The 18238-nt window shown below is 38.8% G+C and overlaps 1 protein-coding gene, 1 long non-coding RNA gene and 1 pseudogene across 3 annotated transcripts; 2 read left to right on the plus strand and 1 right to left on the minus strand.

Annotated features, from left to right (window-relative positions):
* Positions 1 to 1881: 1881 nt before the first annotated feature.
* LOC143876213 (transcription initiation factor TFIID subunit 7-like) lies at positions 1882 to 5868 on the plus strand (annotated as a pseudogene). The gene is made up of 7 exons (XR_013250329.1): positions 1882 to 2243; positions 3090 to 3252; positions 3672 to 3813; positions 4160 to 4271; positions 4358 to 4427; positions 4763 to 4977; positions 5093 to 5868. The product of XR_013250329.1 is annotated as a transcription initiation factor TFIID subunit 7-like (transcript).
* Positions 5869 to 6519: 651 nt separating this feature from the next.
* LOC143876214 (uncharacterized) lies at positions 6520 to 8247 on the plus strand. The gene is made up of 3 exons (XR_013250330.1): positions 6520 to 7069; positions 7844 to 7928; positions 8021 to 8247. It is a non-coding gene; the product is annotated as an uncharacterized LOC143876214 (long non-coding RNA).
* A 2898-nt stretch (positions 8248 to 11145) lies between these two features.
* On the minus strand, positions 11146 to 13929 carry LOC143875619 (F-box/FBD/LRR-repeat protein At1g13570-like). The gene is made up of 4 exons (XM_077377230.1): positions 13763 to 13929; positions 11954 to 12803; positions 11724 to 11873; positions 11146 to 11645 (listed from the first exon to the last, which is right to left on the minus strand). The coding sequence occupies exons 1-4, from the start codon at positions 13927 to 13929 to the stop codon at positions 11361 to 11363; spliced, it is 1452 nt and encodes a 483-aa protein (XP_077233345.1). The 3' UTR covers positions 11146 to 11360.
* Between the last annotated feature and the right edge of the window lie 4309 nt (positions 13930 to 18238).

Raw genomic sequence — 18238 nt, forward strand, 5'->3', positions numbered from 1 at the left:
CACTGCTTGAGGATAAATTTGCCCCTTTAACGTTTTTCTTTGCATTTAAAACTTAATGAAGGTCAGAGGAGGGAAATATCAGTCCCCTTTTCTTATCACTCTTTGATAAAGTAGTCTTTTATTTTGGGAAGTGATATTTACGTCCCGTTTGACCTCAGAAAAATCCAGTGGGTTCGATTGCCACGTACACTGAAACTTGGTGTCCCTGGTGATCCAAAGGGGTGTAAATATCACTTCCCTTTATTTTTCAAGCATATTAATTATCGATCTTACTAAGGAAATCAATATACTTCTCTCAATCTCTAATCCAAATCAATAGTTATTTTCTTACTTTCAAAATTGTACGAGCTACGCCCGTGTAGAAAATTCAGATCGGTCTGACAATATTTGGTTTTCACGCCACAATCTCTATTTAGGCTACTGATATTGGCACTACTTTGCTTTAATAATTGCACAAACTCAGCTTGTCTTTTCTTTATCAAAACATGGCAGTGCAATTATCAGAGGCTTCTTTTATACCATCGTAAAAAAAAATATTTACAGTTAAATATGGGTACCCAATTATATATTTTTTACCACAATCACATGGCTGAAAGTTCACGCTATAAACACTTTATAAAACCTACTCTGCATACGTATAAAAAATCTTGCATCATGTCAAAATGTAAATAATTTTACATAATACCGAAATAATTATCTATTTTATTAAAGTAGTAAATAGAATCAAGAACTATCCATTGGGCAATCTTTTCATGAAAAAAATGGAAGTTGAGCTTGATGTGCCTAGTTCAAGCATGAAATGACAGATTAACTATGAGAAAAATGGTGCCGATGATGTCACAACAAATCTGATGTTGGTTGATAGCTTTGTGAGATCTTGATGATTTGATGTCGGTTGAAAGCTCTATGTGGCTCTATAAGATCTCGATGATCTGATGTTGCCCGATAGCTCTGTGTAGTTCTGTGATATCTTGATAATCTTATGTTTAGAGAAGCCTTCACCTCGATCTCTTGTTGTCTTCTCTTATCTCCCCAGTGGGAAGGAAGGGAAGATGATCTTGATTGGATGGGTGGAACCAATAGCGAGAATCTTGGGACAGATAGCCACAAGAAGTGTAGAGACAAGGGTTGGCCGCTCTATCTAGTGATGTTCCTGAACAAACAGCCTGAAACTGGATCGGTAGGTAGGGTCCGTAAGCTCAATGAAGCAGAATCTATCAACACTGTCTACCTGACCTGGGCCTAAAGAAACAACAAGATGTTTCTTTTGTCTGATCCGAAAATAAAGAAATGGTTGATAAATTCAAGATAATTACGTATTTACAAAAAACCGTCTCAATTCATCCTATTTCATTAGATCTAAGATGTGCTATGGTTCCAATAAGATTTCATTCTTGAACAAAAATTCATTTTTTGATTTATTTCATCTAATTCTATGACCGAAACAAAGGGGGATACACGTTATACCACGATTTTGAATCAGAAGAGATATTTCAAGAAATGGCAGATCTATTCACTCTATCAACCCGCCAATGGGTATTGATACGCTCGTATACATCAATCCACTAGTGGGTAGTTATACGCTAGTATATACATCATCCCACTAGTGGGTAGTTTTATGCTGGTATATATGTCAATTCACCAAGTGGGCAGTGATACGTTGGTATACATATGATATTCCTCCCCCTTTTGTAGCCCTTGGTTGAGTTACTCCCCCGGCACTCTTGGGCTGCGATGATTCCTAGCATAGTGTTTGGGCCTCCTTTCTTTTTTAGTTCCATTTCTTTTTTTTCAGGGTATTTTTTTTTTTTCTGGGCCTCATTTCTTTTTTAGGCCCCCCTTTCTTTTTCTTTTTTTCAAGGTATTTTTTTTGGCCTCCTTTCTTTTTTTAATGGCTGAAATCAGATTGTCTTTTAAGTTGTTAAGTTTGAACTACCTAGAACTCTTAACCTTTAATTTTTATGAATGTTTGGTGAATCTCTCCACCAAAGAAAACCATCTCTGATTCTGAGTAAGGGAAGCTATCATTGGCCTTTCAATTTCCATCTACGCCCTTGCTAGTTAAATGAAGTTCACTGAATGAAGCTTCACGTGTGAAAACGTATAGTGTTAGCCACCATCTTGTGCTTGTTATCATCAGAGTGCTAAATCTGAAGTTTCCCTGATGTATTTTCTTCAAGATCCCTAGACCATAGTATTTGCCGATCATGACCGTCCATGGTAGAGCATAATTTTGCCATAAGGTAGATGGTTTTCATTGATGAGAACTTTCTCTTTTTCCAGACTCTCAAAACCTAAGCTTTACTTCAATACCCGGTCAATGCTCAGGCTTTTCTGAACAGTTAATTTAAAACCATGCATAGAATATAAGTTTTGGGAGCTTCAATTCGTGTCCTTAATATCAACTAACATGATGGATTATTGCACGCCGTTAATGCCCAAATGCCTTGCATGTGTTCTGTTTGTTGAATGACCCCAAAGAGGAGACTTGCATGTGGGCTGATTTCTGCAACTTAGCATGTGGAATTTCATAATTTCCTTGATTCTCCCAAGGAATCTCCTACTGTAGCTCAATCAATTTTAAATACTTTTATTTTGGTCACAAATTGGAAGGAGGCAGCTAGTTGAGAAGGACATTGACCTAATGGTTTGCATTGAAGCTCCATGGGAATCATGAATTAATGACAGGGTCACTGTTTTGGCTAGGGTCGGCTACGTCCAATTGACATATTAGCTAAATCAGATGATATAAAGTAATTTTACGTACTTAAGTGTAGATATTAGACCTAAGAATGGAAAACTCATATGCCTTTGGATTTGGTTACAAGGTGATGTTCACTGACTTAGACTTGCCATCCTCGAATTCTGGACTGAAATGCATTACTAAGCTCAAGCTTAAAACAATTACATAAGCTACCCTTCTTTATTGAGAATTCCTAGTAGAATAGCATCCACTCGGTACTAGAGCTCCCCCACAACACCCAAGTTTTCTTTTGCGCATTTGCCCTGCATCAAACCCATTCTTGCATAACACACTGTTTGTGTTGTAAAAATATAATAATTCCATTTTTAATTGGTTCATTTCTCAGGTTTTGAAGAGCTTGCTCTGCCGTGACGAATCAAAAGATTTTTCAAATATGGAAGAACAATTCATACTCCGTGTTCCACCTGCAGTTGCTGAGAGGATGGATCGCCTACTGAGTGAGAATGCATCTTCTTCTGAACATAAGTCATTGGATTTGTCCTTCTCAGGTATGAAACTCTTCTTCCTTCATTCAATATCCTGTCCGTAGTTTAGCTCTTTAATATCCTCATTCCCATTAGAAACAGGTATTTGATGCTAATTCAATGTTTTGACAAATTCCTTCTTTTTTTTGAATGGTTGTGCCAAATCCTATAAACTCAGAAGGATTCTATCTTTTGAATGAATATAATATCAAACAATAAATATAGATCTTAAGTAATCAGTATTTGTTCTCATGTTAGTAGAAAGCCAGATATCTATCTCCCTTGGACATTTGCTTACTATTCGCACTTGACTATCTTGCCTCATTGCATCTTTAACTTGCATTCATTATCAGAAACTTGCTAATGCCATTATTGGTTGGGATCTTACATTTTCCTTTCATAATGTTTGGTCTGTGAAAACATCTAAAGGTTCTGTGTTACAGAGGATGGAAGAAGTGGCACATTTGTCATTGGCAATGATCATTTTCCGGCATCTCTCTTGGTCTCTTGGATCTTCCTTGCATCGTGGAATCATACAAAACATACGATGATAGTGTGCTTATTAAAACTGCCGACGTTGGTCAGGCAATACATTCTAACATCTGTTACATCACAGCTATGGAGATATTATGCCCTACTTGAAATTTGAAACTCAATTCTAACTTGATGAAGGCTCAATCAAGTGTGAGTTGATCAAGGGACTTGGTTGTTTTTATATTAACTATTTTAAAAATCTTATCCTCTTCTCTCATTTTTGTTTTTTTGTAGTTTGGTTTGGTTACTAGTTTTTGTTATGGTTTTAACTTTTAAAAGAAATATGAGTTATTTTTCTTACCAAGAGAGGGAACCTGGCGAGTTTTTCATGTTCTACATCGAGTTCTAAATGTTGTTTCTTTATATCAGATTAATTTGAATTCATTGGCTGTGACAGATAATTATGGTGAGGGAAAATGGTGATCCTGCCCCGGAGGGGGTCGAGGACGAGCAACTCTCCAATGAGGGATGCTCACAGGAGACGGTTTCGTAGAGAGCCCGATCTGAATGTATTCACCATGACATTCATTCATAATTACATTCTTATTTCTGCATTTTGTCTTTGTTGTATTCACATGGTCTTTTGCATTTGCAGCCGGAGTTTGTCAAGCAGGTTGAGAAAGATCTACATGACATTATCTATAGAAAAACAACAGATAATGTCGATATCCTTTACATTTGACATGAACACATTCCAGTTACTGAAATTATCTAATATTTGCACGGGGTTTGTGATTTGATCGCGTGCATTGATTTTTTCTTCAATATGATGGTTCTTCCCTATGATCCTAGCCAGTTGGAATGTATGACACCCCATGATTTCTAAATCCCTTCGCTGCAACAGTAAAGAATTGAGGCTTTGGTTTGAAGTTTTCAGGAGACATCTTCTAAAACAAAATTTTGCACTCTTAAAACAAGATTTGAAAAAAAAAAACATTTTCAATTATTCTATGTACATGAACGTCTGGTGTGTAATTCCTTGACCAAGGATGGAAATCACATGTTGAAGTGATTGAGCAGGAGGAAGATAGTGATGAGACCAGGCGCAGCAATGCAAGTGAGAAAATCGCGGCCCCGCCTCCACCGAAGCCAGATGTTCCAGAGGCCGGAGTGAATAACGGTGGTCTGGAGCCTGAAAGAAGCGACTCCGATGATTCTGATGATTCCCTAAAGGAAGATACTTTGGAGAATTTGATCCCTTTTGTGCATATGAAGGTATTTATTATTATCTTTTGGGCGCTAACAATCTGTTATGGACTGACTAACTGTACCTTTTATTACTACAATGCCTCTTACTCCCCTATATTTGGCTACCTTTGAATGCATCTAGATCCTCCAAATTGTGGGCCCCACTGTGGGATTATATACCCCGAGTCCGTTGATCATCGCTTTGATTACTACGTTCTCAACTGCTGGGATGATACTAACAGTCAGATTGGTGGCTGTGGAATGGATGATGATGATGATGATTTAATTACAGTAAATGCACACAAGGAGTTTGATAAATTTTGGGTCTTTGGCCCACTCATCACACTCCTTCAATCAGATGTTCTACATTTGTGATGATGCACATCTACAGCCTGAAATAGTTGTGGTTTGTTAAAGATGATAGTTAATCATGGACTAGTTTTTCCATGAAAACCTTAAGTTGTGTTGCGAATAGGGGTGTCAATGGACCAAAATGGTCCGACTGTCTTTGGACAAAGCCTCTTAAAATTCATCGGAGCACTCTAAGCACTCTAAATCCGACTCGAGGCTGTTAATATATGAAAAATAGTCTTCACATCATATATAAAAGAATATTTATTTTTTAGTCATCAGCAATGCAAGTCCCTTTTTATTTCTCATCCAAGCAAGACTTACAATCTCCAAAACATAACCCACTCCAAAACACAGAGAGAAAGGAAAAGGAAAAAACGACCCAAAGGCAGAAATCTCTCAACTGCTGGCTGCTTTATACTGTAGAGATTGTGTTTTATTTATAGCCGTTGGATTGCAACTGTCTTAGATAAGGGACTCATATAAAAGCTCACTGTCCATCCTCTTAGTTTGAGGAATTACACAACGAAACACACAAAGAAGCCCCATGACCGGAGGAGAAAACCTCTCCTAAGCTCTCTCTTAGTCTTCAACCCTTCATTCTATTCATTACTTAACTGCATTCATCTTCTTCTCTATGAATTTTCATCCATGAAGGGCATTTTTGTTATATAAGTATCTAATATAATTAATTTCCCACCCTTCAAATGAATGAAGTCTCTACTTGATTCTCTCTTTGTTGTTTCTTTTTGTTCCTCTGTCGACTCTTCTCCTATCTCTAAGCATTAATCAGTTTACACATTAACTCAACCCTAGAGGCTGGATAAAACACTTACTAGTAGCGGAATTTTTTTAAAATTCTAACTATGTACATCATAGGTAGGACTTAGATATTTCAATGGTGATTCAAATAGATGGTGACCTACACACTCAAAAGTAGAATTAAAAGAACCCGAATATAATCAAACTGGTAAAGGATCCAAACAGATCATGACCCACCCAAAAGTCGATCTGATCCCGATCCAATCCCAATTGGATCCATTGGCACCCGCTTCCTCTACTTTTCAACGTATTTTAGTATAAGAGATTGATATCTGCACCACCATGTGCTGATAATTGAACGACACAGCATATTTTACACGTTGTCAGAGCTTTTTTGAGAGGCTTTTGATGTTGGCACCACAATGTTTTTATGGTTCCACTAGCTCATCTTGTCTTTTATTATTTAAACAGCTGTCCAAGCTTGTTACATTTCCCCAAAGGATCTCAAAAGCCAATTAAAAAGAAAAGACAAACTGAGTTTGTGCAATTATTAAAGAATGGTAGTGCAAATATAGGCTTTTGGAACTGTAAGTAGTTTTTGACAGATGGTTTAAAAAGTGAAATAAGTAATTCGGTCCATTATTAAACATGGTCGTGCGGATATCAGCTCTTCAGGTAACAAGTCAACAACCATACATTCTCGACACCGCTTCATGGGCTCAGTCTCCACACGAACACACCTGTCATGTAAAGTGTAAACCCAGAGAATTTTTCTGTGGAAAAAAGAGCAAAGGAAAAGAAAAGAGAAAGCGAGAGAGGGAGAGAGAGACCGCTTTTCTTCTCCTGTACCGTTCGTTTCTTACATAATATAAATCAACACCGCTGTTCTTACATTCCCTCACTCATTTCATTTTCAACTCCTCTCTCTGAAGTTAAATCAACTTTGGTTCTTCTATACTCTGGCCTGCTATGGACCCCAAGTATGCTTATCCCTACCCCGCTCAAGGTATTGTAATCTCTTTCCTTTTCATTGTTTTATTAAGGATTTGTAATTCTTGTGACTCATTAATTAGATGGAATTTTCTTTTGATTTTCTACCAGGACTTGGTTTTTTTTCTCTAATAACTAGATATTCATTGGCTACACACTTCTTTATCAGTCTCTTTGATTTCTTGTGAAATGATCGACATGATTTTTATTTTTTATTTTTTTTGAGGGGGTACGTTTGATGGGTTTTCTTTTTTCTCCATTATGGGCTGTCTTTCGGATTTGAAAAAATAGAAATTGATTATTTTATTAGAAAGCAATTGTTCTCTATTTTCTATTCCTTTTAGTGTTAAAGTATAAAAGATAAATAGCGCCTTTCTCCAACACCTTAAGCTTTTGGAGAAGTTGGTAAGTTAACATGGTATCAGAGCCAAAGGTCTCGAGTTCAAACCTCTCAGATAGCAAAAATCCACATGCGATGGTCGGCCCAAAGTGGGACCACATGTGCCACGTGTTTGCCGAGTGGGCCACACGTGCGGGGGAGTGTTAAAGTATAAAAGATAAATAACGCCTTTCTTCAACAGCTTAAGCTTTTGGAGAAGTTGGTAAGTTAACATTTAGGGATTTATTAGCCAATTATACTTTGTTCTATGGTTAATTAATAAAGAAAATAATAGGTTGCTTGATTTATTGATCAAAGAAAAAAGCTGTTTCTTGGGGTTTTCTTTGTTATTTTTTTTATGATCATGGGTCATTCTACCCTAATTTTATTTATTATTTTGTTGTTTCACAGGTTATTATCAAGGACCCCCAGTGATGCCACCACCTCAATATGTAGCTCCACATCCTTCAAGAGAACCAGGGTTTCTTGAAGGATGGTATGCATTTTCTTAATTAGATTGATTTTTTTTTAATCTTCAGTAAAAAAACTTTCAGCTCTAATTATAATTTCTATTGTTATTCTGTGCAGCCTTGCAGCTCTATGTTGTTGTTGTCTTTTTGACGAGTGTTGCTGTGACCCCTCCATCGTTTTTGTGACCTGATTTCCGGATTTTACTCTTCCTATTCTTCTTCTTCTTCTCTCTCTATCTCTCATGCTGATAATGAAATGAAATATGGTACTATTTGAACTTTGAAGTGGTGGTTGTAATGGTCTCTTTTCGATTATAGTTGCAGTGTGTCGAATCCTTTCTCTGATTCTGTCTTTTTCCAATGTTTTCACATCTTAATTTCTAGAGATTTGGTATGTTGGTGGATTTGCTAAAAGGCATTTCGCGGATGGTCTATCACATCTTACAGCAGCCACCTCGTGAATGAAGACAAAATCTGCTGAAAAGTGAGCTTCTGTGACAGCAGCTGCTGTCAGATGCAATACACCATCCACAAAATGCCTTCTGCGTTGGACGCTAGCGAATCCCATGTTGGTTTTGTTCTTATGCTTATCCTTTTCCTTTTTTTTCTTCATCACGTGAGTTGTCAACCCGGATTGGTCAGTGGTGAAGATCATCACCACTGACCAATCACGTATTGCACATGCATTGATTTCTAAAATTATATTTTTGATTATTATATATTTTATATAAAAATTAAGTTCTCAAAATAGGTGTCTTTATCAAACATATGACGTTTGTATTGGGGACATTAAGAGACATGAGTCATGCCACATCAGTTGATGAGTCAACTTGATGTGTCATTGTTGATGACAAGGAGTCTTGATTCTCACGCTTAATATGAAAACAAAAGACCCAGAAGATGTCATGGAGGAGAGAAAAATGTTCTCTCCACATGTGTTCCTATGCATTCAACCCGGAAAAAAGCCGGGTTGGGTCGGGTTGGGTCAGGTTGAGTGGGTTTGGGTTTGAGATGAGGGTCTAGTCAACCCGATCCGAGTTCAACCTGGCATTTTTTATGAAAATATTTTATTGTAAGCTTAAAAACTCGGGTCGGGTTCAGGTTGGAAAAACGGGTTCCTCGGGTCGGTCGGGTTGAACCTCCTCGGGTTGGAACCGGGTCGGGTTCGGGTTGGAAAAGGATTCCTCAAGTTGGGTCGGGTTGAGGACTACCCGACCCAAGTTGGCAATTGAAAATCGGAGGAGAATACTCTTTGACAAAAACTGAAAATCCACACCCTAAAAACAATTGAGTCTGCACCCTATCTACCTCAAGAGTTTCTTTTTGTGCCTCCCGTTGATATTCTTCGAATTGTAAATGAAAAAAATTGCATTGTATTTTCAAAAGAAGGAAACACAAGGAGAAAATAAAATGTGAGTTAAAGAAATAATAGTTAGGCAAGACAAGCCACTTAAGGCTTCATCTTAAAGACACTTATGGTGGTGGCTACATGAAAATAAAGTCCATAGGATATAATGCCTACAACTATTGATCTAGGGTTGCACCCCAAGTTCAATACCGAACTTGAATGCAGTATGCACAGACTTAGGTGAAAGGAAGAATGCAAATCTACAATCCTAAATAATTCTAAAAGGATTAATGTGAAATGAGATTATAAGCTTCATAGAAAATGAAAAAAAACATGTGAGTACGTTTTCATTTAAAATAAGTGCCTTTTGAATAATCAAAGTATCAAACTACTTTTATTTAATAGAACAAGTATCTTCTGAATTAAAAAAGCCCTATACATTTTATTTAAAAAAAAAATGAATATTTTGAAAGAGAAAACGGTTCCTACACATATGTGTAGATAAGTTCTCTACACACTAGCTTAAAAAACAGTGGGGGCCCACATTGTTTGGGTGATCCAAGCCATCCATTTTAAAGGCCCTCACATAGATAAGGTGTCAACAAAAAATCAGATCCATAGGATCATCCTAACCATTTGAACTGTGGAGACAAAAAATGGACTAATTTGTGAAGGTTTAAAGACATCCATTCTACCTCAACAAATCGTAGGGTTGGGATGATCCTATGAATCTGATTTTTTGTAGACACCCTATCTATGTGAGGGCCTTTAAAATGGATGGCTTGGATCACCCAAACAATGTGGGCTCCCACCGTTTTTTAAGCTAGTGTGTAGAGAACTCTCTACACATATGTGTAGGAACCGTTTTCTCATTTTGAAAATATCTAAAATGCCTTTACGCCCTGTTCATTTCAGACGGTGACAGTCGGCCTCGAACTGATTGTTTGACTCCAAATTAAATGTAACTCGGAGTCCTATAATCAGTTTTGGGTCAACAATCGGTTGCAGCAAACATTGTCTGAGATTATGATAACTGATTGTGAGTGCCAAACCAATTATGGGACTCAAATTGAAACATAATTTCGAGTCCAATAATCGATTTGGCACTCATGATTGGTTGTCATAATCTTAAACAAAGAAATAAATGTCAGAATCTTTGACAAGAAATCTAAACCAAAGCTCATCACTGTTTGAATCATTTTCGCTGACGTGAGGCAGAGGACAAGGTTTCTTAGGGGATGCTTAGCAACCATGAAAAAAAATAATCAAATTCATGGAATCCCTGTTAAATCAGTGTGAGAGGGAAGAGGAGATGGTGAATGAGACTTGAGATTTCAGAGGGCAGTGAGTGAAGAGAGCAGAAGAAAAGGACTGGAAATTGAGAAAAAACAAATCTGTTTAGAATAGATATTTCTCTTCCTCAGTTTTCCAGCCCCTTCTAATTTCTCCCCTCACTAATTGCCCCCCTCAAATCTCACTCACCACCCCCTCCAATTTCCCCGTTTTCCAGCCCCCTTGCTGCATATTCTCAATTAGTGAAAATACCAGAGATGGAGGTCTAGAACAGTGCTAATGCATTCCCTGCTCAAGTTATTTCAATTTTTTTTTCTTTCTTATGAAGAGTTTGCATTCTCACCTTCGAATGGCTGGCACCCAATTTGGTTCTCTTTTGATTACAAAAATAGTGAAAATACCAAAGGTTGCTTAGCATCTGGTAAGTGAAAATAACATTTCTGTTTTGAATATGTATTTTTGGTTTCTTTTATTACAACATTCCATTAAAATGAAGGGCCACGATTGTTCAAATCAATCAAAATTCTAGATTGAAGCATATCAATTTATACATCTTTCAAGTACACAAATCATGCAAAGCCGAATAAAATCCATAATGCAAATAACCAAATACCCCTTCATTTCATTTAACATTTCTTACATGGATTTGAGGAGCTGTGTTGCAAGTCTATACATGTAAAAGGCGGTCAAAAAATCACTCAAAAGCCCTTTAACCTCAAGTTAGTAAGATTAAACAAAAACTATATTTGCAAAAAACATATCTCATCTGCATTTCTCTCTACTGTCAGAGAGAGAAATGCAATGGCTTTTTGGCTTTTTAACGACTGTAAATGATCCTTGCTTGTGTTGAAGCTCTTTGAAATCCCATCAACTCTTCAGAAATCCTTGCCTTTACATAGAAACTTAATCGACTCTCGACGATGGTCAGTGTCTCTAGCACCGGTGAATTCATGAGTAGCAGTTTTATGAATTCAAATTCAAGTTTTGCACCAGACGTCATAGTCACCTTCACGGTTCGGAGTTTATAAAACATGCAATCCATGACTTCTTGTGCCTCCCAGTCGGAGTTCTCAGCACGCGGAATGAAGGAATTCATGTTTACCTTGAATTTAAAAGCACTTTAGACTAATTTAGATTACGATTGTATCAAAGAAATATACAATATGTTTGAAGAACTAACCTCGAGTTCTTCTAGAAGAGGGGCACTTCTAAACAAGCAAAGAACAACCATGATCTCCTTTCGATTTCCAAATCTTACGTGCAGAGAAAGATTCTTGAGATAAAGAAATGTATTTGGAACCTTGTCCGGTATATCACCTAAAGCCAGGATCTGGGACCCAAAGGCAAAAGGAGAAGATTAGTAATATAATTTGCTAATGAATCCCAAATTACCACCAGGGAATTCTCTACCTGTAGGAAATGATGTTGCATCCCAAGCTTATCTACAAACAATAGACGAGGGAGAACATTGGTTAAACTGCAAATGTCTCTTGGCCTGAGACATTCTGTGAAATTTTCCTTCCAGTAAGCTAGAACTGGGGTGTATTCGAAACAAAGAACTTCAAATGAAGCATCTAGGTATAAAAATCTGAGATTTGGAGCATTGATTTTAAGACGATTACTACCATAGTTGCATACAAATGTCAATTTCTCAAGAAGAGGGGAGTTGGAAATCAGGCATTCAAGCTCGTTATCGAAGAAGCAAACTTCCCTAAGATAAAGACTCTTGAGACAAGAAAAGCTTTTGAATTTGGTAGGTATGTTGAAAATGCAGCACTCTAGTCTCAAATGGTACAGTTTTTGACAAGAGAAGAGACATGAAGGTAGTTTATAAGTAACGTGGTCACCCGAAAATTTAATTATAACTTCATTAATCCCCCGTCTTGATAAGAAAAGTATCCAATGGTCGAAATCCGAACAGGGATGAAGGTAATCAGAGCACTCAAACTTCTGAATTGGGCCTCTATGTTGGAGAAGAACTTGATCGACAATCTTCGTACGCTTAAGGTTGAGAAGTACTACTTTCGGATCAAAAGATGATATACTGCTTGGATAACATTGTGAATCAAATTTGATTTTTGGAACATTAACCCATTTGTACCTCCATTTCGTTGATAAGATGCTAGTCCTCACAGCATCTCTGATTGGCAAATGCATAAGTATTGTATCTATGGCATCCCGCGGTAGATTGCTTATCACATCCAAGTTTGAAGTTCGTCCCTTATCCATCTTGGAACAAAAACCCAATGATCGTTTTCTTCTGAAATTCATCAACAAAAAAAATAAGCCAAACAAAATTTCAACCTCCAGAAATTGCACCAAATGTCAGAAGAACGGCACCCACCACAAGCGCAAAGAAAAGAAAAAAGAAAAACTTGCTCTTTTGCCAATTTTATAGAGTTACCACACCAAAACAGAAAAGGAAAGATGAAGCAAAAATAGAGCTGGAATTTACATTTGCAATGTATTTAATAGCTACAAAAAATATCCATGCATAAGATACATAATAGTCATAAATAATTAACATATATAAATTTGAGCAATATAATTTATTTAATGAGAAAGAGTTCCTAAGGTGTCACACTGTCACCTCATATAGCTTATATGAGGTGGCGCTTAAAAATATAAGGGCCCACTTTGTTTGGATGATCCAAAGCATTCATTTGATACGCCCTCACACAGATAGGGTGTGCCCACAAAAAATCAACTTCATAGGATCATCCTAACCCTTCGATATCCTAACCCTTCCATTTGTGGATGTTAAAATAGATGGATATAAACCTCCATAAATCTGCTCATTTTTAACCTCCATAAATGGAAAGGTTAGGATGATCCTATGGACATGATTTTTTTAGGCACCATATCCATCTAAGGGCCTCTCAAATGAGTGATTTTGATCACCCAAAAAATGTGAGCCCTTTATGTTTTGTGAGCGCCACCTCATATAAGCTATACGAGGTAACACCTTAGGAACTCTATTCTCTTATTTAATTTACAATTAGAAGATTTTAGATAACCTATGTGGAAAATCTATTCCTTCCAAACTAAAAAAAATGAAAAAGTAATCTCATTGTAACCCTTTCAAATGTAAAAACTAAAAAGGAACTTAGATTTGTTAGGTGTTTAATAGGTATAGAAAATTTTTACATGCATAAGATATATAATAACCTTGGGGCCATCCAAAATCTGGAAAAAGTAAGAAGATTCAGGTAAAGTCACCTGACGGGCTGAAACGGAGATTCATCCATTATCAATGGAATGACAACCTCCTTGTAACCCTCAAGTAATGCAAGTCCTTGATGAAGAGAGAAGTTGTTTTCTGAGATGAGATACCCACAATCTAATGTAAGGCGTAATTTCTCATATTTATATATCATTTCACCCATGCTTTCAATTTTACTACTCCATTTTTGTGATAATTTCCCCAAAGAAATCGTATGATTCTTTTTAAAAATTCCCTGCCCTTGGTCTCTAAATCTTCCTCCTAGTAAAGAATTTTCCAGGACATTTTCGTCATTTCCTCACTGCTTTGTTCCATATGCATGCAAAAATCCTGCCACATGGAAGGCATGTGTCAGTTTTCTGTGCTTAGCTTCGGTTTCTCCGTCCCTTGTTATGACAAAGTACGTGTCTTACTCTCACTACACGTGGAAAATCCGGAAAAACATGTTGTCTAATTAAAACCACGTACTAAGAACTCCAAATCAAGATTCAGGTACTCTAATCTGTGGAGATATTTTTCTACACATGGAGAGTCCACCCCTTCGGCATACCTTTTTCTTCTCTGGATTTCTAGTATGGAAAATTAGAGGTGAGTATTGTGGGTGCCAAAATCCGCTCCGATCAATCATGCTTCGGTGGAGCTTCAACTGAAACAACCAGTTACTCCAGAAGCTTAAGCCCGTTAAAGTTGTGTTATTTAATCATTTATACTTTAACACTCCCAATCAGGTGTGGCCCTTCTTTCTTTGGGCTTAGCCTAAACATGACACCTGTGGCCCTCTTTTGGGTTGGCCATGTAGATTTTTAATATCAAGGAGTTTTGAACCCAAGGCAATTGCTCTGGTACCATGCCAACCCAACAACCAATTACTCCAAACTTAAGCCGTTGAAGATGGTGTACTCTCTCACTCACATGCGGCCCCCTTTTTAGAGTTAGTCAAGTGGCGCATGTGGCCCCTCTTTTGGGTTGGCCATTACATGTGGATTTTTAATATCAAGGAGTTTTGAACCCAGAGCAATTGCTTTGATACCATGTAAAACAACCCGTCACTACAATTGTTGTTATTGAATCATTTGTAGTTTAACATCAACCTATGCTTGTCCTGTGCTCAGAGAACACACGTTAGAGGTCCCAGAGTTTGGACTCCGGAAAGACTCTCCGATGCTTAAGTCAAAAACTGGCAACAAGGAATCCAAGCAACAATGGATCAGAGTATTAGTATACTAGAGATATTGGATGCGTACCTTTGAGCGGAGGGGTCTTTTGTAGAGGTGGAGTCCTATGCAATTTAAAGTACTTGCCTCTCTGGGAGTCTTTCCTCATTAGTCTACTTTCCTAGGGAATCGGTTTTCATGTTTATCTTGGAGACTAACGAGTTTCCTTATGGAACTTGGTTTCTTACTTGAACCACCAAATTTCAGGAAAGTTGCCGTGCTAATTTTGGTCTTTCCCTTAGACCATTTTCCTCATAGTTTGGAGTTGCTATACTTGGAGTGGCTAAATGACTCCCATGCCCTCGCATCCTAAGCGGCAAGTTCGATTGCTAAAGTTGTGCAGGCACCACGTGTTATGCACTCATTGGGGGTGGATTCTATCCCTAACATATTGCCTCCCAGTTCTTAGGGTGTTCTTGGGTCGAGGTTAGGAGTTTATCCACACCCTTGTGCCGAATTACTAGACTTACTCAGAGGTTTAGGGCGGATGCTCTCGTTCTGACTGAGCTTTCGAAAGCTCGAATAGAGTGTAGTTCAAATTGAAGCTCAGAGAGAATCCATACGATTAAGAAGTTCGGATCGATATCCAAGGTTTGACCGAGCTTTGGGAGAGGTCGATGCTTGCTCGTTCAAGCTCGAAGACTTAGTGTAGTTTAAAGTTTAGCGGGAAGGTGAACCGTCCACTTGAATTTGAAAACTCGTGTTCTCTGGAGACAAAACAATTAATGTTTACACTCATTAATGATGGACGTTAAGCCCTTGACAGTGTAATGATGGAGCTGTTGCAGTGGGCCAGTCTGCGAGTGCCATGTGGAGGGCAGGTCTTACGCAACAAGACTGCTCCCCCATTCGTGCTCGTCCTCTTTCTATATAAGAGGGGTTTCCCTCCCATTTCTTTCCATTTCAAACTTCAGGAGAGAGGAGTTCCGGCGATATCTGTTTCTCACTCCGGCGAAGACTTTCTTCCATTCTCTGGTAACTACATTCTATTTCCGGTGAGTTCTTCTTTCACCTCCAGGGGTTTCATCCTTTTCCAAAGAATGTATGGTGACTCAAAGCTTTCCATCTTCTTTTCCAAAATTCAGACTAATTCAAATTTTAAGGTGGAGATTGAGCCTCCTCCACCATCTCTGATTAACTCGTGGAGAGTGAGGAGGATGTGAGTGATGAGAGAGCAGGTGCAGACAGTGAGGAAGGGAACAATAGGGTAGAGAAGTATAGGGAGGATGGGAACAGTAGGGTAGAGAAGTATGGGGAGGATTCAGAATCCACCCAAAGTGGTTACGGTTCCCACCCTCCAACTCCAGCCCGGTCCCCTACCCATGACTTGGGTTCTGTCCATGAGTCCTATGTGGTTCCCGGGAGGCTAGTAGAAGGCCTGGTCGGTTAGTGCTTCTTGCCCATGACTTGATATCCGAGCTTGCGACAGATTCCGGAGATAACAATGATCAAATTCCTCCCGCTATCTTGCTTCGGGGCCCAGTTCGTCTTGTCAATCTAGCGAACCGGAGGTTGTTCATCCAGATGGGGAGGTGGCCGCACTATGCCACCTTGGAGAGAGCGATATTAGGAGGATAAGGAGGGATTACAACGTCCCTACCTCAATCGAGCTTCAGCTCCCCAAAGCTAGTGAGAGGGCTTTGTGTTAGTACGGGAAAGGGAGGTCTACCTATAGGAGGAGGCCCTGAGGGATGGACATAGGTTTCCTTTACTGTGGCTGGCCTCATGGGTGCTAAATTATTATGGATTCACACCCACCCAGCTAGTGCCGAACATTTGGCGACGCCTCCTTGGCTTCATTGTAAAGATCAAGAAGATAGAGCGAGAGCACTCACACTGAAGAAGCATCATTAAAAAGGATGGTCACACTCAACCACCAGAAGGACGTTAGAGTCATGTTCGACAGGCCATTTTTCATCAAAAGATGGAAGAATTCTTCTTTAAGGCTTCGAAAGAAGCCGGCTGGCCCTTTTCGACCTCCCGGAGGGTTCCGGACCAAGACGCAGTCAATGAGGCGCCAATGTTGAATGGCTATGACGCGGATACTTACGCTGAAATCTTTGGTACTAACCCTATGGACATAAAAGAGTTCAAGACCGATGAGGCGGTTGTGGAATATGGGTTGAGCATTACTGAGCTCAAATAAAGGGAAAGGAAAGTAGAGGAAGAGGAGGCAGAGCTCGGCGATGGAGTTAGGCTGAAAGGTAACCTCCCGAAGCCCATCTTGCCCTTAATTTTCCTGGTATAATTGTTCTAATGTTCTTCGTCTCTTTTACAAATATGGCGCTGAAGAACCTGCCTGACGATATCTTGGCTGTTGTTGAAGCAAGGGAGATCAAGGAAGCAAAGAGGGGGGCCAAAAAAGCAAAGGCTGCAGCAAAAGGAAAGGGAAAGATGCATGAGAAGGTTGAAGAGAAAATAGGGGTGCCCTCATGGAGAAGAGATAGTCAACCAAGAAGGCCAAGGTCGACGGGACCAGTTGGTAAAGGAGGCTGAGGCCGACCTAAAGGTCCTGGGGTACGTTACTAAGAGGAAGACGCCCCTGCTAAGGTCATCGGATGCTCAAGGACGGAGCAAATCTTTAGAAGGATTAAATTGAAGCCTGAGCATAAGGTGAAGGTCAGGTCAACCATTGAGCTGGGATGGGAGATCGACACTGAGGATTCAGCTTTGAAGAATCCTCGGGTTATCGCGGAGATGGGGGATGCTTGGAGTGATCCCCATGGACCGGTTAGAGGTGAGCGGCCTTCCACCCACCGTGTGGTAAATTCTATCTCACCACCACTTGGGAAGATTGATATGACTTTTAAGAATGCCCTGTTGCGAGAAGTTGGTAAGACGAATTATCAGATTGTAGAGATGCAAATGATCAAAGTAGAAACTCTAGGAGTAAATAAAATGAGGTATGAAAACAAGAATTAAACAAGGCAAGCCCATAAGGGCTTTATCTTAAAGACTTATTTTCCCACCTATGCAGGTGGCTACATGAAAATAAAGTCTCGAGGATATAATTGCCTACAACTATTGATCTACGGCTGCACCCCATGTTCAGTAGCAAACTAGTTTGCACGCACATAGATGAAACTGAATTGGAAAAAGGAAAAGTACAAATCTACAATCCTTGACAATATGCAATTATAAAATGATTAATTTGAAATAAGACTTTGTCCCTTTTTATATAGAGAATGGAAAAAGTAAGTACTATTTCATTTAAAGTAAGTGCCTTTTTCAATAATCAAATTACTTTTTTGAAAATAA

The sequence above is a fragment of the Tasmannia lanceolata genome, unplaced genomic scaffold (assembly GCF_043159265.1).
Source record: "Tasmannia lanceolata isolate RefF3 unplaced genomic scaffold, GAP_Taslan_0.1 ptg000004l, whole genome shotgun sequence".
Taxonomy (NCBI): Eukaryota; Viridiplantae; Streptophyta; class Magnoliopsida; order Canellales; family Winteraceae; genus Tasmannia; species Tasmannia lanceolata.

Excerpts from the sequence above, each read along its gene's own strand:
- LOC143875619 (XM_077377230.1), bottom strand. The coding sequence starts at position 13,929 with ATGGGTGAAATGATATATAAATATGAGAAATTACGCCTTACATTAGAT. Across the intron at positions 12,804-13,762 it reads TCTCCGTTTCAGCCCGTCAG|AAGAAAACGATCATTGGGTT; the intron begins GTGACTTTACCT and ends GATGAATTTCAG. Across the intron at positions 11,874-11,953 it reads TGCAACATCATTTCCTACAG|ATCCTGGCTTTAGGTGATAT; the intron begins GTAGAGAATTCC and ends TTTGGGTCCCAG.